The 19,614-nt window shown below is 49.5% G+C and overlaps 1 protein-coding gene across 13 annotated transcripts in view; it reads left to right on the top strand.

Moving 5' to 3' along the window:
* The window catches only part of Jakmip3 (Janus kinase and microtubule interacting protein 3), a 127,534-nt gene that overhangs the window by 64,503 nt on the left and 43,417 nt on the right, over positions 1-19,614 (top strand). For 7 of the 13 annotated variants that reach the window (XM_085693286.2, XM_085693293.2, XM_085693295.2 and 4 more), the window contains exons 3-4: positions 2,409-2,906; positions 19,119-19,334. In XM_085693286.2, the coding sequence (XP_085549412.2) occupies positions 2,409-2,906; positions 19,119-19,334 (714 nt within the window). The remainder of the gene's footprint in view (positions 1-2,408; positions 2,907-19,118; positions 19,335-19,614) is intronic. The other 6 variants (XM_087908314.1, XM_087908313.1, XM_087908315.1 and 3 more) reach the window with 1 other exon arrangement.

The raw sequence follows: 19,614 nt of genomic DNA, 5'->3' as shown, positions 1-19,614 counted from the left end.
TCTGGAATCATCCAAAAGAACCATGGAGGAAGAGAAGGACTTTCTTCAGATAATTCAGAAACACTATGTGGTGGCTCACACCTGTGATCTCATCACCTTTAGGATGAGGCAGAAGAAGGAAGATCTCTGTGAGTTCAAGGCTAGCTTGGACTGCATAGTGTTAGCTCCAGGCCAACCTCAGCTACTGTGTGAGAACCTGTCTCAAAAAACTCAAACCCAACAAACCCCAGATTTTTTTTTCTCATATCTGGGATTCGATTAAAACTGGAAGAGGAGGAGGCACACATTAAATGGGCAGGTGGAGGGTGGGGAGCTGGTTGCCCATTGGTTCTAGTTTTCAGTAATGGTCTATTCAGCAAAACAGAAATCCACATTGCCGGATGGCTGCCAACTGTCCAGCGTGCGGGAGGGATAGTCTGTGAGAGGGCAATGGGGCCGCCAGCCCTGGTGCCAGCTGGGAGTCAGTGTCACCTGCATGTCCTGTGGGGAAGCAGCAGCAAACAGCCCCGGAAAGCTGCCTCTGGCGGGAGAGGAGGAAAGGCCAGCCACAGAGACAAATCAGGAACCATTCGGATCTCAACTATCCCCAAAGACCCCCGTGTTAAGGGTTTTGTCCCAAGATCGCGGCACTGGTGTAAGCTGGAGGAGGAGCCTTTAAATAGGTTTGTACCAAGGATCAGTTCAGCAGAAAGATGCTTGTAGTGCAGGTGGAGCGGTCGGCTTTGCTGCTGTTTGGTGGTGGCGGGTAAGGAAAGTGGGAGCCTAGAAGGTGGCTCTAGCAAGAGTCTCCCCAAAGAATATAAGGAGAAGAAATAGAAGATGGGGGAGCATGCAAGGATTCAACAGGCACCCAGCACAGAAAGGACTCACGGTTGGCTGCTATGGAAAAGTGGGAAATGCCAGTCACTCCAGAACTGGTGCCCACTATGGCCATGGGCGCCTTGAAGGCAATCAAGACCTGGGGAAGCTGTTTGAACGAATTCAGTATAGAGTGACTGGTTTAGGGTTCCAGCAGGAAGCAGGTGGATCCTCAGCTGTGTCTTTGAGATTCATAGAAGCCCAGTCTTCCAGAAGTGGGTACGAGGATATGCATGCCTACTCTAAGCAGGAAGTTGATCAGAACAGTAGCAGCCTAAGAGAGGGATGTTTCCCCAACAGAAGCAGGCTGCTTCTCTCCCTGGCAGTGGGATACATGGGGCTGTGACATCATGCCCATAGCCTGCTGGGTCACCACTGGCTGATCCCCTAAAAGGGCTTAGGAAGCCAGGATAGTCTTCAGGCACAAAGCAGGCTGCAGGTCCCTCTGGGTGCAGGTGATGGGGTATAGCCCTCAGTGTCACTGAGTAAATTGGCCCTTGGAGATCTGAGAGTCAGGACCAGAGAGGAAAAAAAAGAGTGTTCGGGGACCAGTCTATGTGGGTGCCTAGAGCCATGGGAAGCAGCAGAAAGGAAAGGAGTTGGTTGGACTGTGGGTCCCCTCTGAAGTGAGTGTCCAGAGAGGCAAGAGGCTACAGAGCCAGGGCAGTGCCTGATGTGGGATCAGCTAAGAGGGGCCTGTAGGTCTCAAGGAGGGACGCAAAATCAAACGCTGCCAGGACAGACCACTGTGGACTCCATATTGTGGAGCTTGGTGGCTTCATCTGCTCATCAGAGAGAACTGGGATTCTGCATGGTGAAGGCAGAAGGTAAGCGCCATGAACCGCAGGGGAGCTCTTCAGTTCTTCAGCCACGGTACAGACAGGGCACATGGGAATTTTAGCCATTATCCATCATATATCCATTATATATAGTACTTGCTATATTGGGGTAACCACTCAGTCAGAGCCCCAAAACATCTGGACGAATAAAAAGCACGTGGTCAGGAATTTTTGTCAGGAATATATTGTTTCCAAAATATAGATACGAGGTGTCATCTAAAAAGGCAGCCTGGTTGCTAAGAGGTGTCCTCATTTACCATAGAAGGTAAGTACAGCAGGTTCACTGTTTGTGTGAAGAAATAGAACCCGGAGGGAGGGAGCAGAAACTAGCTTGAAGGCTCTACACAGGCACAGACCTGACGGTGCTCCACCACTGCTCATGAGGGGCAATGTCCGTTGAGAAGCTCTCCTTATGCTCAGCTTCCTCCTAGAAGGACCTGGAGCAGATTTCCATGGGCAGAGCCTGTGCACGGCCTGGACCTCTCAGGCTACAGTGGGACAGTGCGGGGCCATGTAGGCGGCAGGGCCAGCATGCACATCCACGCCCTCCACCAAGCAGGGTGACTTCTGTTTTAATTGACAGTTAAAAGCACATTTGGAAGTCAGGTAGCCCCTACGTTTGCAGAAAAGCAATCCTTTACGTGTGCAGGCATGTTTCAGACGCGGCAGATGTTCGGGGCCCCAACAGCCTCAGTCTCGCCTGTCTTTCAGGTCAGCAAAGTGGAACGGGAGAAGAGCCAGGAGCTGAAGCAGGTGCGCGAACACGAGCAGCGCAAGCACGCGGTCCTGGTCACTGAGCTCAAGACCAAGCTGCACGAGGAGAAGATGAAGGAGCTGCAGGCAGTGCGGGAGGCGCTGTTAAGGCAGCACGAGGCCGAACTGCTGAGGGTCATCAAGATTAAGGACAACGAGAACCAGCGGTTGCAGGCGCTTCTCAACACCCTGCGGGACGGCGCGCCTGACAAGGTGAAGACCGTGCTCCTGTGCGAGGCTAAGGAAGAGGCCAAGAAGGGCTTCGAGGTAGAAAAGGTCAAGATGCAGCAAGAGATCTCAGAGCTCAAGGGGGCCAAAAAGCAGGTGGAGGAGGCACTGACAATGGTCATCCAGGCTGACAAGATCAAAGCCGCGGAGATCAGGAGTGTCTACCATCTGCACCAAGAAGAAATCGTCCGCATCAAGAAGGAGTGTGAGCGTGAGATCCGCAGGCTGGTACGTGGCTGCTGGGCAGGTGGGCAGGTGGGCGGGTGGGCAGCAGGGCACAGCTCTGGTCCCTCCCCAGGCCATTTTCTCCATTCATGTACTTCACACCCTTCCGATTAGTCCTGAGGATTCCAGGGGTGCAGGAGGGCAGAACCAGGTACCCACAGGTAGGCATGATCCCATCTGCCCCTCCGTCTAAGCCATCAGTCCCCTGATCCCCACTTAGAAGCCAGCAGTCCCCTGATCCCCACTTAGAATAGGAAATTTTCAAGTCATAATGTTTGTCCTCCCCAAGGGGCTGTGGAGGTGTACCAGGTTAAGCTAGGAGCCAGGTGAGGCTCATACACGGATGGCAGAAGGATTCTGAGCTGCTGGATGCCAGATCAAGAGAGAAGAGGGGTCTTCATGTTGGTGAGAAGCCTAGAGCAGTTTTGAGATTCCTGCGCCGTGCATACCTCTAGGAAGACAATCCCCTAGGCATGAGCCTGTGAGATGGCCAGTTGTACTCATTGGCTGGAAGCATCTGTGTATCCTAGGAAGCCCACAGACCAGGCATCCTGAGGCAAGGACTGGTCCAACCAGCGTCCTCAGGCCCAGTGCTAAAAAGCAGAAGAGAACATTCAGGGGTTGTGAGGAATGGGTTGGCTGTGACTCCTCTCTTGGAAAGTATGTTTCTCAGGGATGTGGGGAATAATGGAGATCTACCCGAGAGGCACAGTCCTTTGCCTCACCTTACACTTCACTGGGACAGGTTGGTTACCATGACCAAGGGAACTTATAAAAGAAAGGGTTTATTTGAGCTTACACTTCCAGGGGGATAATAGTCCATGGTGGCAGAGTGGAGGTAGCAGATGGTAGGCCTGGAGCACCAGCTGGGAGCTTACTTTTCAAACCACAAGCAGGGAACAGAAAAAGTGCCAAGCGAATGGTGAAAAGCTTTTGAAATCTCAAGCCTGCTCCAGTGACACACCTCCTCCTAGAAGGCCACACCCCCAATTCCTTCCCAACCATCCCCCATCTGGGGATCAACTATTCAAATGTCAGGGACTTACGAAGGACATCTCATTCAAATCACCAGAAAGACCCTAGGCATTAAGGCACTCCTTAGTAGGATGTAGCCATCTTTCTAGTTAGGGTACCCAGGGAGTCATCCTTCTTCCACTTCCCTGGGTTTCTGGTGTCCAAAGATATGCTACAGGCCACACCACTTCACAGAATTTAAGGGATGACAGCGATTTTCTGGTCATCCCTGGAAAGAGGAATGTGGGCATTGCCAAGGAAACATGACTTTGCCATGATGAACACAGGGTGTCTACCCTATTCCTAACCTGAAAGCCCCACCCCTTTCCAGAATGTTTCCTACTCTGATACCGCTACCCTTCTCTATCTGTCTGGAACCATATGTTGTCATTGCCTTTAGTGACCCAAGGATATGGTCTGAGATCCCACATAATACGATGTCACATGTGTGACTCTGCCCTAGCCTGTCCATCTGGGGAAGTGGGGAAGCTGACAGCAGACTGCTGGGAAAATGCACTCTGCCTGCTCCATCTGCCCTTTCCTTTGTCCTGCTTGGAGATGGTGTCCTAGAGTCCGTAGCAAAGGAAGGCAACCTTACTTCTCCACAAAGCTTGTAAGAAAATAATTGTGCTCCACAGTCCCCTCCCACTCTGGTTTGGGTGCCGAGTGACAAAAACCTGTGACTTCTCCAGCTGGTGGCCCTAGACTTTGTCCCAGACTGACACAGTACGTTTGAGCTGTTTCTTGCCTTTAGACTATGCTGCCTTCTCTCTCCTGCATGCAATGCCCTCCTCCCAAAGTGCTGTACCTTCGTTGCTCCCAGCCCAGCTTCACCATAGTGTACCGTGTAACATGAAGGCTGGCTTGTTGGGGTTTCTGTCCTGCCCGGCACCCCAACAAGTCGGCAAGTCCAAAGAAAAATCACACACAGGACTCCATAAGGTTATAAACTGATTGGCCCATTAGGTCAGGTTTCTTGTTAACTCTTATAACATATATTACCCCATTATCCTTATCTATGTTAGCCACATGGGCTCAGTACCTTTCTCAGTGTGACAGCTTACATGTTGCCTCTTCGGTGGTCTGTGCAGGAATGACTGAGGGAGCTTTCTCCTCCCTAGCCTTATCCTATTCTCATTGCTCCGCCTCTACTTCCTGTCTGGTTGACCCGCCTATACTTCCTGCCTGGCCAATCAGCGTTTTATTAAAATACATGATTGGCAGAATACAGATAATTCTCCCGCATCAGTACCAGGTACATCTCAGCAGGAGGTAGATGGTGTGTCCTCTGAGAAACCCCCAAGGAGAGCTGGAGAAAGGTGAGGAGAGTCCTGGGTCTGATGAGCCTGGGGCTCATCACTGGGTCTGGCCACTGGGGCTCCAGATCCAGAGGGAAGGGCAGTACTCAGTACAGGAGAGCATCAGAGGCAAGACCCAGGGAGCTCCTGTCAACTCCCAACCCAACAGAGAACAGGGAACACATGTCCAGATGACTCACCTCCCACTGACCCATAGACTCAGAGGAGACCAGCATGGAGGAGCAGGTGGGACCATTGCAGGGACCAGTTCCCCCATCCAGAGTAGGAATTGAGTCTAAGACCTCACACATACTAAGCAAGCAGTCTTACTGAGCCACATCCCTAGCTCTCCACCTTTTGGGTTACAAAGCCTGACAGGAAGGTAGAGAGAAGATCCAGGGGTCAGAGGGCATCCACGGGCAGAGAGCATCCAGGGTGCAGCTCTGTCTTGGCTGAGGGAAGGATATACAGTTCCATTCCTGCTGCTGAGAGTTACAGACAGTGCCTCAGGGCCCATTCTATTGTACCGTGTAGCTCACACATCTGTATGTATTCCTTTGAGTTATTTTTTTTTTGTTCGCTTAGTTTCCTAAGTGTCTATGCCACTAATGCACGCCACATTTCCAGTAGAATGGTGAACCTCTCAATGCTGTCGAAAAAATCAGAATTTCAGCCATTTGCCTTTGAGGTTCAGCCTCAAAGCACATCTCCTCCTGTCTCTTTACAAGTGCACAGCCGGACAATGCTGGACTTTTTCTTCGTTACTCAAATCCCCTTCCCTTTCCCCTGCCCTGTTCCCCACCAGCCCTACCTTCTCCTTGAGCTTAGGATACCTCTGCAATGGCACTGTGCTGTGTGGATAGCACAGGCATTTGCTCATCTAAGCCAGTCAGGCAGGCACTCTCTCTAACTGTCCTCAGCTGGGGAAACCTGCTGTCTGTGACTAAATCCCCTTCTCACCTCTCCTCTCCCCTCCCATATCTGCTCATCAGAAGTTGGGCCTTTGAATTCACACCGAATTTATTATTTTTCTCCCGACCTTGGCTTTCTGTTCTAATTTTTAGGAAGCACACTCAACTCTCCTGCTTATTTCAATTATTCTAAGTATCAAAGACACTTGCTCTCTGAAGTAAACCCCTTGGCTCCCTCTCCCCAGCCAGCCATGTAAGAGCAGCTCTTCTCTTGAAAGTGAGAATGTTCCACTTTCAAAGGTTCAGCTCCTTCCTTGTCTGTGCTATGGCAGAGGTCCTGTCCACTCCTGGCTTTTCTGTTGAGCAATTCTCTTAGCTTCTCCTTTACACCCCAGTTGTGGAAACATACACAGTGTGTGTGTGTGTGTGTGTGTGTGTGTGTATGTGTGTGTGTGTGTACGTGCGTACGTGCCTGCCTCTGTGTGTCTGAGTGTGTGTATATGTGTGCCTCTGTGTGTGTATGTGTGTGTATGCACACGCGTGCATGCGTGCCTCTGTGTGTCTGAGTGTGTGTGCATGTGTGCCTCTGTGTGTGTGTGTGTGTGTGCGTGCGTGCGTGCGTGCGTGCCTGCCTGCCTGCCTGTGTGTGTGTGTGTGTGTGTGTGTGTAATGTGTAAGGGCTGATACCAGGGTCTCTAAAGTGAACTTTCAAAAATTACACAAGTGGGCAATGATATTTTTTTTTTCTTTTCAAAGAAGAATTCCAGTCACTTTAGTTGGGGAAAGAAAAACTAAAAGTGTCAGGAAGGAAAACAATAATTAAACATTTTACTGCAGGTGAAGTGACTTTATGTTTCAAATATTCCAATAAATACACAAAAGTAGGACAGAAGACGTAGCTCAGTGGTGGAGTCCCTGCTTCACACACTCCAGGCCCTGGGGTCAGTTTTATTCCCAGAACACGTTAAACTGAATGAGAAACAAGAGCCTACACAACCCAGAGACGGCTCTCAGATGTAGTGTTCTCCGTGATCATCACCCTCTCCACAAAGCCATAGAGTATCCAAGTAGAAGATACACACATGGCACACCTACGATTCGGCACAGTCCCCAGAAGCCCTGGTGTCCTAATGAAGGGACAGTCGGGAAATAAGTTTTCCTGTTTCAAAGTATCTCAGGGTTTTCCCCTAGAGAATCCATAGTCACTCTGGAGAATACTTTGTGCCTGTCATTTTCTCCACACCCTATTGACAAGGTCAGTACTTCGCTCTTGAGACCGTGGCCCCGACTCTGCTTGTCATCCAATCCAGTCCAACACCAAAGGGCCTTGGTTTTATGTTCCTGATGCTGCATTACTCACGATCCCTACCAGGTATCACTGTTGGAGACCATTCATAGGTTTATGCTGGGATGCGGGGGGGGGGGATTTTTTTTCTGACCCTTGACCTCAACTGCCCGTGCATAGCCATTGGAGGCGCAACTCACTTCTTCCCTACTCCTGAGTCCACCTCAGATACTGCTTCCAGAGACTAGCCATGCATAAATCGTACAGTTTGATGACATAGTAAAAACCCAGAGAACAGTCTTGACCAGGAGGCGTGAGGCGCCAGAGCAAGCCAGTGTGGCCCTGGGTCAAATCACTGTTACCTAGGAGTCCAGAAGCTAGGCCTAAGGCTCTGAGTGTAGGGCAACCTCTTCTTGTGACATTGGTCAATGGGGTCTTCCTTACTGATGGGGTCTCAGAACTGCCTATATCACTCGGCCCCTAGTTTGTAAGAGGATCCTACTTTCTGAAACCTAACTGTGAATTTGGGCTGACTCTCTAGACTCCACAGAAGCATCTGAGGTAGGCATCAAGCATATAACAAGAAGACTTTGGAGGTCTCCTTAGAAGGGTGGGACCCAGGTGTTGCCGCTTGGGGAGAGAGGGCAAGAGCTTGGTAAGGACAAAGAGTCTGAGGTATTTCTGAGGATACCAGAGACAGGAGCTGTCTGGAGCAGAAACTGAAGCAGGGCAGAGCAAGGTGGGGGGGGGATGTCACTTATAGACAGGATAACCCAGGGGCTGAGCACAGGGCTGAGAGTGACTTTGGATCAGAGACAAGTGGAAGAGACCCTGAGTCCCACCCAGTTAGGCACAGATGTGTACAGATGTTGTACACCCAGTCTGTGTACAGGTGTTGACTGGGGCTTTGACCTAGAGACGGGGCAATGGCCTCCCTGGGCCCAACAGGTCAGAGAAATCTTGCTCCTAAGTCCCAAGGCAGCAGACCAGCTCAGCTTACTCATGCAGGGAGATAAGAGCTCCATAAGGCGAGATAAGCTGGGAATCTAGGAACCGTCCCCATGGAGAAACCTTGGCTACAGTTACATTTGAGAACATTTAACTGTCTCTGTTCTTTGTGCTATCTGGCAGAGACTGCCATTTCTTCACTGGCCACACTGATTAGCATGGAGCCTTGGACCAGTGCAGTGTGACAAAGGCCAAGAACTCCAGGTCAGGTTCAGGAGCGATGCTGCTGAAGGAAGTGGGTCTTGGGAGCTCTTCACAGACTGATGTCGCCCATCCATGTGTCATCTAAGCTGGAGTACTTCAACAGGGGCCGTGGCCCCAAGGAGGATTGGCACATCAATCAGTGGACAGGGCTACAGCTAGGGCTGATGTTGGGGGCATAAACCTAGGAATCCTGCTGAAGCCCAGGCCCTGGGGCAGAACACAGTGGACCAAGATTCCATCCCCAAGTGTTCTGGGTGGGATAACTGGGCTGAGGATGGGAACTGAGAAGGTTCCAGGTAATCTTAGAACCACCATAGCAGGCACTATAATTTGAAGCTCTGTCTCTCTGCTCTGGTCAGTGACATTGTCCAAGGATAATTCAAGTCTGTTTGAGGCAGTGCTTATAGTAGGTGCTCAGCTGATTGTCACATTCTGACCCAGGGCCAGACTGAGCCACATTTGCCATCAGAGCCAGCGGAGTGCTGATCCCAGGGCCCTAAATGATGGGCTAGGATGTGACCTAGTAGAACTCAGAAGCCTCAGAGAAAGGCTGGTGGAGAAAAAATGGAAGAAAGCATGGCCAAGGTGTCACCAATAAAATCCTGAGACACATTTGTCTTGGGTGCATGGCATGGCTTGTGACGGCAAGGTCTCGAGACTCCTATCTGGGTCCAGCAGTCTTCTCACTTGTGACCAGAAAGTCACAGTGTGGGGAGTGAGGATAGAGGACTGTTTGTCCCCCTCTGCCCTTCATGGGAATCCGTCAGCCAGACCCTCTCTGGTAACAGGTGGGACCTGTGTGACTCTCTGGTTTCATCTGTGCACAGCCTACTGCGGGCTCCCGGGTACGCCAGTCCCTGGTGGCTTTCTTGGCCAAATTTTCAGTCATGTCACTGAAGTAAAAGGGATGGGGAATCTCATGCTCAAAGGTTCTGAAACATTCTGCACAAGCTCACTGTGATCTCAGACCCCAGGACGACTCCCACCTCACAGCCTCCAGCCCATGATGCGCGGAGGGCAGGGCTGTGCTAAGCACTGGAGCATCCCATCCATGCAGGGTTGCCCTCGAGTCTGGGAGGGTTCTGCTGTGCCAGCACACAGCAGTTGTATGCAGAGTGCATTTTCTAAAATGCAGCCCCGGGCTGTTATTCAAAACTCCATAAAATAGAGGAATTACAGACAAAAAGCAATTTCCTCTCCCTCATAAAAGTCAGTGGTTTACAGTATTAGCCCCTTCTGCGCAGGCATTAGGGCAGTTAGCTAATGTGCTGTGCTAATACACAGCACTAAAGAAAACCCCATAAAAAGGCTATAAAAGTGCAGTCAATCCCCAAGGCACCAGGCACCGGCTGGAGGGTTGGGCCTGGCCTTGAGTTTCCATGACTTTGTTTCACCAAGGACTTGTGTCTTGAGGGGAGGTATCAGAGAGGTGTGAAGGCCCTCTTCTTGGGTGGAACAGGCAGAGTCACTAGTTCCTTTTGCAAACAATGCCACCAGATACAATGGTAGCTTTCCCAAGTCCCTGAACGCTCTCCACCACAGCCCAGCTTCCCATCTCACAGCTGATTTGTCTATCTTTTGGGGAACGTACCCCAGCAGACACCGCTGTGCAAGATGAGGTAAAATCCCAGGGGCAAGGTCTTAGCCACGGATGTCCACCGAACGCGCTTATTTGGAATGTGCTTGGGCAAAATTAAGAGCGTTTTAAAAGCGTCAATGCATAGATAGACAGTGCACAGACGTCGCGGGAGTTGAACGCTGGGCACTCACACTTGCTGTTCGGTCCGTCTTTAGACTGAGCGATAACTGCTACGCAGGAAAGGCACAAGCCCAGAGGACAGTCCAGTGACTGCAGCTTGTATCTGTGTGTAGCCACTGTTGAATTCAGAGACCTCGTACCTGCAAACACTTTGCAGAGATGCCTTTCCTGCATGTTGCTCTTGCTCCCCCCCACCTTCCTGGAAAGCACAGCAGTACGTTCCCTATTCCCTAGCAGCCCAGCGGCGTGTTAGCCATTCTTCCCCGAAGAAGTTCACGCTGTTTCAGGTTTGAGCTGTTGCAAACATTCCAATCATGTCCTTGGGTGACCTTGTGTACTGGCTTCTGCTATCGGTGTGACCAAGGGGAGTGCTGGGCCACAGAAAGAGCCAGTGCCAACCTCAGAGCACTCAGTTGACCGAGGTGAACCTACTTCCTCCCCACTCTCCAGGGGCCAGGGCCCCCTTTATTCCAACTTTGACCACAGCCAGTGCTGCAGCTCTGTCACAGTAGAGAACAACCTCCCCACCCTTGTGCCATGGACACGCTGCATTCATAAAGTGCCTTTTCACATACATTGGCTCTTTTAACCCAGAGAACGTTTTTCCTGATTGACTTCCATAGCTTCTCTCTGTATTCTGGTTAGCACAGCAGCCTTCTTGGTGTGGCTGCCCCAGACACCCCAGCAGCATCTGTGGATGAGCGCGGCTCCTGACACCAAGGAGGTGCACCTGCCCATCAGCTCTTTCCATGTGCGGTTTGTGTGCTGCTTAAACATCCTCTACCACTCTAAGGTCTTGTGAACGCTCCTGTGCTGTCACCAGAAAGGATACGGTCTCGACCCGTGGTCCGTGTAATATCTGCTTTTTGTATGTGGTGTGAAGTGGTTCCTGACTTGCTATGTGAACGTCTATCATTGTGGAACAAATTTCGGGAAGTCTGCAGCCTTCTGTTAACTGCAGTCTTGTTCTGGCTTGTACCACGTGTCCCTATTGCTGTGGGTTGTTTTTGACCCTATCAAAATCTGTCTGCTCTTTTACCCGGTGTTAGTACAGCATCTTAATCCTGTCACCGTGAAATAAGTCTTGACATCTCACCAAGTGTAAATTCTCCAGCTTTGCTCTTTAACTCCTACGATATCATCTTAATTTCCCCATACCATTTAGATCAATCAGTGCATCGGCTTCCACAGAAAAGCATTTCTCCCCACCCTTAGGAAGAGGTGTAGTCTGCTGTCCTCTGATTTCTCCCAGCCACGCTTCATGTAGCTCTCTCTAGGTCTTGCCTTCTTTTGCTGGGTTTCTTTGTACTTGATATTTGGTGCTATTTGACTTGGCATTGCTTTTTTACATTTTAAAAAATCTTCCTAATTTTTGCTGATGATACATAGAAATATTGCTGGTTTTTAAACTGATTTTGAACCTTGTTGCCTTCACTCGTAACTCCCATCTGTAGATTGGCTTTGGATTTGCAACGGACAGCCAGGTCTGATGGTACAGGCATACAATCCCAGCTACTCAGGAAGCTGAAAGAGAGGGCTGTGACTTCAAGTCCTGCCTGGACAAGCTAGTGAAAGCCTGTCTCAAAACAAAAAGTGAAAGAGGGTCAAGGCTATATCTATGTGACAGAACATTCACCTGTATGTGCAAGGCCCTGGGTTTAACCCTCACTACCAAAGACCCCATGCCTTTTATGCATGTATTCACATCACCGTGGATAAAGACAATTTGATCCTTCCTTTGCACTCGTGTGCCTTTGATTTCTAGTCTTACTGCACTGGATCAGATTACAAGCAGAGTTTTTACAGATTGTTGCTGGCTCTGCCCTCTCCCTAACCTCAGGGTAAAGGCACCGGCATGTTTTTTCTCCCTGGAGATGCTGTCAGCTGTGGTTAGGAAAACCCTTGTTGAGAATAGGAACACCCTGAGGCTCTAATTTGCTGAAGACTCTTACCATGAGTGGCTATGGGATTCCATCAAGAGCTAACTCAGCATAAACTCAGATGACAGTATGGGCTTTTTCTTTATCTCATTGAGGAGAGAAATTGCATTCATTGCTTTGCAAATGCAAACTCAACATGACATTCTTGGGATGACTCTTACTTGGGCACGATGCATTGTTTTGTCTTTCATTACCACACTGAGGATTCCCTCCCACTTCATTACAGGATTCTTGCCAGATTGTGTGTTCTAAATTTGACTGACTTTATAAAACGATTTTTAGAAACATTTTCTTTTTTCTACTCTCCTTATGAGTTTTTAAGGGGGTGGGCAGAATTTTGCTCTGTAGTCTAGGCTGGCCTTGAACTTACCACTGTATGATTGGACAGCCTTCTGGGTGCTGAAATTACAGGAGTGGACCACCATCTCTGCTTTGAATTTCTTTTATTATTATTAGTCATAGTATATTTCTTCTTCCAGTGTTTGGACAAATTTGCTAGTGGAGGTCATTGGAACAAGAATTTTCTTTGTGGAATATTTTCAAATTATGAATTGTTGACAGAAGTTTCTGTCCCAACCAGTCCCGCAGCTGGTCAGTCTCAAAGAAGCACACAGAGGTCTACATTAATTATAAAATGGTTGGCCTAATAGCTCAGGCTTTCTTATTAACTAACTCTTACATCTTACATTAATCTGTAATTCTTGTCTGTGTTAGCCACGTGGCTTGGTACCTTTTATCAGGGAGGCATTCTCTTCTTGCATTCTCTCCATCTGGGTGACTGAGCCTTTTCTCTTCCCAGAATTCTCCTGTTCTGGTCACCCCACCTATACTTCCTGTCTGGGTATTGGCCAATCAGCATCTTATTAAACCAATAAAAGTGACAAATCTTTACAGGACACAAGACCATTGTCCCACAGCAATGAATAAAATTTATTTAATAGATAGAACCTTTTCATATTTTTTTACATCTTGTGTCAAGTTTAGTAAAAAAAAATGTATTTATTAAGGAAAGTGTCCAATTTATATAAATCCTTAAATTGTATTGATATTAAAATTTCTCTTAATATTCTGACTATATTTTTAATGCCTGAGGAGTCTATGATGACATGAGTTCTCCTCCTCCTCTCTTCCTATTTCTTCTTTCCCATACTTTCCTCACCTTCTCCTCTGTCCTTTTCCACTATTCAGGACCAGTAGAGATTCTTGAATCTGAAATGATGTCTTTCAGAGGGTTTGAGAAATTCTTCACTATTACTTAGGCAAATATTTCCTCCCTTTTCCTCTCTTTCCACTCACATGTGTATTAGAAATCTTAACTATACCCGTTCCTTCTTTTTTTAAAAAATGTAATTTACTTTTGGCGGGGGGGGGGGGGGTGTTAGTTCAAGACAGGGTTTCTCTGTAGCTTTGGAGCCTGTCCTGGAACTAGCTCCTGGAGACCAGGCTGGCTTCAAACTCACAGAGATCCGCCTGCCTCTGCCTCCCTAGTGCTGAGATTAGAGGCACGTGCCTTCACCTCCTGGCTATGTAATTTACTTTTATTTTATGTTCATTGGTGTTTTGCCTGCATGTATGCCTGTGTGAGGTGTCAGAAGTCATGGAACTGGAGTTACAGACAGGTGTGAGCTGTCATGTGGGTGTTGGGAACTGAACACAGGTCCTCTGCAAGAGCAACCAGTGATCTTAAGTCATCTCTCAAACCCTACCACACTCCTGTCCTCCTCCTCCATAAGCATTTCTTTTTTGTCTCTCTCTCTTTCTCTCTCTCTCTCTCTCTCTCTCTCTCTCTCTCTCTCTCTCTCTCCTGTTTTCAAGACAGGGTTTCTCTGTGTTACAGTTGTGGCTGTCCTGGAACTCACTTTGTTGACCAGGCTGGCCTGGAACTCACAGAGATCCTCCTGTCTCTGTCTCCTGCGTGCTGGTATTAAAGGTGTGTACCACCACCACTCAGCTCCTTTAGTATCTCTTTTCCTTCTCTACCTTCTGGATATTATATCTGTGACTTTTTATCCTGGGTTTGTGATTCTACTGAGTCCAGTAAGCTAATAAAATTCCTAATTTAGATATTGAATGTTTTCATAGATTAATTCTCAACTGAATTGCATTTTAGCCATTTTCTATCTCTATGAGAAAATACTTATACATGACTTAAATGCATATTTGTGTGTGCATGTGTTTACTGTGTGTGCTGCATGTACACATATGTGTGTGGGTGCAAGTGCCCTTGAATGAATGCACACAAAGGCAACAGGAGGATGGTTGTCGGGTACCTAATTGTATGACATTCCACACTATCTCCTCAAGCCAAGGTCTCTCACTGAACCTGGAGACAGGCTGAAGGCCAGCAAGCCCCAGCAGTCCTGTCTCTGTTCTCCACACAGTACAAGGATTGTTGGTGTATCTGGCCACACCCAACTTTTTACATCAGTGCTGGGTACCAAAATTCAGGTTCTTGTACATATACAACACATCTCTTACCCACAAACCATTTCTCTAGACTCATTTTTTTTAAAAACAGGGTTTCACATTGTTCAGGCTTCCTGTCGTCTTGTTATGCAGCTGAGGATGACTTTGGACTTCTAGATGTTCTTCTACTTCCCAGGTGCTAGGATTGCCAATGTGTGCCCTCACACCTGGCAAGAAAAGAGTTTTTTTAAAACTTTATTTTTTCCTTTACATGCATTGGTGTATTGCCTCCATGTATGCGTGAGGATGCCAAATCCCCTGGAACTGGAGTCACAGACATTTGTGAGCTGCCATGTGGGTGCTGGGAATTGAACCCATTTACTCTGGAAGAACAGTCAGTGCTCTTAACTGATGAGCAATCTTTCCAGCCCTAAGAAAAACATTTTAAGACACTGACCCTATTGATGATTTTCGAGGTGTTGATCACAGTTACTTTTGCAGGTTCTGTTCTGCTAACTCTAATATCTCGTTCATCTCCAGGCTTTAACATCTGATTTATCTCTATGACTGTTACTTTTCCGTGTCTCCCAACAGTGTTGCCATTTTGGCACATCCCTGACACTGTGGAGGCAGTGTCGTTACAGCTCTGCAGAATAGTTTCCTTCTGGGTCTGGTTGGGTTTTAGAATGGATGTTTCACCCTGGTTACTCTGAAGTCCTTGTTTATAGAGTGTTGTGTGGGTTCTGCAGCAGCCTTTTCAGCCTCTGACCAAATGCCCACCCCACTCATCAAGGTGAGCTCTTTCCAGGGAGGGAGACCCCCAGGGAAAGGCTGGCTAAGGTTCCCATAAGCATTCCTGTCTCCAGCATTCCATTCCCGCACTGTGTGCTTGTTTAGTGCACAGAGTTGCTGACCCTGCAAGGCTAAGTGTAGCGTCAACTTCCCTTCCATGTCTGGAACTAACATTTCAAAGGGCTTTTTCTAGAAGATTCCAGCGGGATCCACCATTGTCATTCTGTTGACAGACTGCCGTAAGATTGTGGGTACCTGAATGTTTCGTCCATAGTAACTAATTCTCAGCCATGCCACAAATCCTCCTGTGTCTCTGGAACATTGAGGGTGGAGCATGTGCCAAGCCTAGAATGTCTTAATTGCCCTCTCCACACCACCTCTCAGACTGCCCCTGAGGATGACTTGAGGCTGGAGTAGCTGTCACTCTGACATCCTCAGCTCCAGCTCAGCTAGTCCCTCCCTGCCCTCTGATGTCTAGGCTGCACCTGGGCCACCACCAGGCTCTCCATCTGGTCAGCATTTTCGTCTCCACCTCTCTTTTCACCCTCAACCCTCAAGGGCTCATCCCTGCTCTCACCACCTGACTAAGCCGTTCCAGGAGCTGCTTTCAGGAAAATGAGCCCCACTCCAAAGCACCGTGGCCTTCCTCACCGCCCACACACCTTGCGGAATGACTGCTTTTGCTGTTGGGGGGGTCATCTATCGAAGCTAGAGAGTCACTGGAAGAAGACAGATGGTGTGAGCGCCCTCTATCTTCAGTGAGAAGCACTGGGTGTCAGGTGCCTGTCCTAGGAACCCAGTCCTGGTTAATTCAGATGGAAGCAGCCACAGCTGTGAGGGACCCACCACGATGGGTGGTGTGCCCTGCGTGGCAGGCAGCCCCGGTGGCCATTTGGGGGTATAAATGGAGAAACGATTCTCAGTACAGAAGGCAAGGGTGGATCATGCCTACTGTTAGCAGTGTCAGGGGACAGGGGAGGTACCCCTAAGCTCTACCTCTGTGTCTGAGGGTGAGGATCTGCCAGTTGACAGGGTTGACAGGGCCCCAAGAAGTTCTGATGCAGAGCTGTTCGGGTCACATGAGGGGAAGCATCGTAATGAGCATGCTCTTTGAGTCAGGCTATGAGGCACTGTAAGCTCAGGACAAGCATCTTCCTGACCAGACCACCCCTTCCTGGAAACACACAGTCCCAGGGAACCCCTCTGCGGTTTCCAGACAATGTCTATAACTGAGAATTCGAGGCAGTGGCAAGGGAGTGGCAAAGAGCAGAAGGCGTCCTGGTGGTGGCCAGCAGGCTCCGGCATGATCCCGAATGTCAGCCTGGAAAGGGTATTCCCATCCCAGGAGCGCATTGTTGCCTGTGTCCATGCTGATTCTGGTGCAGAGCAGATGGGGTCAGGAGAGGACATGTGCCAGCGTGTGGTACCAGGATGCTGCCACAGGCATCTAGGAGAGGCAGCAGCTTAGATGACCTGTTCCTCCAGGTTTCGTGGGACTTCCCAGGGTTAGTGGTGGGGACATGCTCAAGAAATCCCTTGGTTCAGACTCACAGGAAGGTTACTTGCCAGATGTGGGGATGTGTGTGGATCCAAAAGAAGGTAGCCTTCCCTATGGACCCAAAAGCTACGTGGCAGAAGGGGAGAGAGGGAAGAAGGGAGGGGTGGAAGGAGGGGCAGCATCGGCCTAGGACCCCCAGCCTCCAGCCCTTAAAGACACAAGACATACTTAGCACCCTCTCACAGAAAGGGAGTGACATTTGTGGGCACCAGTGTACCCGTGGGCAGCAACCCTGTGTTGTTTGCGGTGGTGTCCTGGCCCATCTTCCTCTTTGTGGTTCAGTACATGCAGTAGTGCCTGCCATGAGTGAGGGGCCATCCTGCTAGGCAGAGCACCCTAATCTGGGCAGGGCCTGGCATACTACAGATACATGCTCTCCTCCCATGAAGGCTTGTAGATCTATCCCAGCATGATTAGGAGACAAAAGGTTCAGACAGGTTCATCTTAAAACATGGAGTGAGTGCTGGATGTGGTGGCTCACACCTTTAATCCCAGTGTTTGGGAGGCAGAGGCAGGTTGATCTCTGTGAGTCTGAGGCTAGTGTGTCTGCAAAGCAAGTTCCAGGACAGCCAGAGCTGCTGCATAGAGAAAGCCTGCCTTGAAGACAAAACAAAAACAAAAACAAAACAAAACAAACAAGCACCGCTGAATGAGAAAACCACAGACTTGGGAGACCTGGTCACCAATCTCTCCATATGGGCATCTTGTGCCTATTGACATCAAAGACAGAGCAGCCTTCACTCAAACCAGATGCTCAGGCAACCGTCTCATGCTTCGCAGGGGATCTTTCTGTTCAGAGTCCCAGAGGAGACTATTAATGGATGGCTGGATGAGAACCTAGCCTCAGAACCTAACTGCTTACATAAGGTTTTATTCTTACCAGCGCAGCCGTTCTGCTTCCCTGATCGGCCCATGTTGCCCTTTCAGCACCATGGCGTGCATCACTGAACAGGAATTGAGCCAGCAAGGGTTTCTTTTATCTTGTTCTGCCTATGGCTTGCCTGGAATTTGTGGTCTAGGTTAATTACATATCTGTCTGTGTTTCCAGCTAACTTCAGTAAAGACTGGCTTATTGGTATTTTTAAACCTTAAACAGCAAGCAAAGCTGTTTTTGGAAATCTGTTTTGAATTGGGTTGCTCCCCCTCAGTGTTGTCCTGTTACATGCCTAGTGCTAGTTATGATACTTACAGCCCCCAGGTCCCTCTTTCCCCTCCCCATGTAGGGTCACCCTCAGGCAGAGCACATACCTGCTTAGGCAGCCTAAGTGAGAGACCCAGGATACAGGCAGCATCCATGCCCCAGAGGGTTTCTTGCTGCCAGAATTAGGTTGATCACAAAGCACACTGCCCTTTGGGGAAGGTGGGAGGGCCACCACTAGCCCAGCAGCATCCAGGGGCTGTGGCAGGTTAGATACAGTGGGTGTGGCCTTCTGGAGCCTTCTTGTCCCTCTGCCCCCACTGAAAGCCTTAGACTTCAACAAGATTCACAGGAAGTATATGTGACCTGGAAATGCATGGCTGCGCAGTGCTCAGCTTTTGGCTATACCTCAGAGTCACCTCCTACCTTCCAAAGAAGAGTCTTCTGCCCTTAGCGGCAGATGTGGATATGCCAGGGTGAATCTCTACTTTGCCCACTGTACTGTAGGAAGCAAGGACCACAGGTCTTTCAACCCTGCCCAGTGATGCCCATTGTCATGGGCATGTACAGCAAGGAGTGGGGGTTTCTTGGTGGGCCACCCTGACTGTCAGTGCAAGGACACATGTTGCCTGGGGCCTGTAGAAGGGACTCCTCACTGGGACCAGCCCAGGGTGAGAGACAGTTGGATTTGGGTGGCCCAGGGCTGGTGTATTATACAGCATGGATGCCCAGCTCTTATCCAGAATGTCTGCTTTTGCTTCTGATCTCAGAGCCCAAGACGCTCGCTGGTGGGGCTCCCATCCCAGGGACTTTTTCCTCCTAATGCCACTCTGCCTGTTTCTATGGTAACTGCAGATCTGTACCCTGCCTGCGCATGTGATTGTGTTCTGTTCTCCTTGTAGATGGAGGAGATAAGATTTAAAGACAGAGCAGTCTTCGTGCTGGAAAGAGAGTTAGGGGTTCAAGCCGGGCATGCCCAGAGACTGCAGCTCCAGAAAGAGGCTCTAGATGAGCAACTTTCCCAAGCCAAAGAGGCTGAGCGGCACCCAGGCAGCCCCAGACGGGAACTTCCTTATGCAAGCGGTGCAGGAGACGCCTCAGATCACTCAGGAAGCCCTGTAAGCACCCCCAGGTCGCGTCTCAACCATCCCCGAGTCGCAGACACAGAGTGCCACGTAGCCATATGACCCAATGCAGCAGCTCCATGTATCCAGCTAGCTCTTCCTGCCCCAGACACTGTACAGCCAGCCCCTACTTTCCTGACTCTGGCTGGGAGGGCTGATACATTGTCTCCCTCCATCATCAGCCCCGCAGAAGCACTGCTCTTGTTGCCTCCTGGGCCCCAGGTTGCTAAAGGTCACTTGCCGATCATGCCCTGCCCTTGGTTGGTGGAGAGAA

The sequence above is a fragment of the Myodes glareolus genome, chromosome 7 (assembly GCF_982192425.1).
Source record: "Myodes glareolus chromosome 7, mMyoGla1.1, whole genome shotgun sequence".
In the NCBI taxonomy this organism is placed as follows: Eukaryota; Metazoa; Chordata; class Mammalia; order Rodentia; family Cricetidae; genus Myodes; species Myodes glareolus.
Note: the sequence above shows the minus strand (reverse complement) of the source record. Positions and strands in the feature narration are given on the sequence as shown.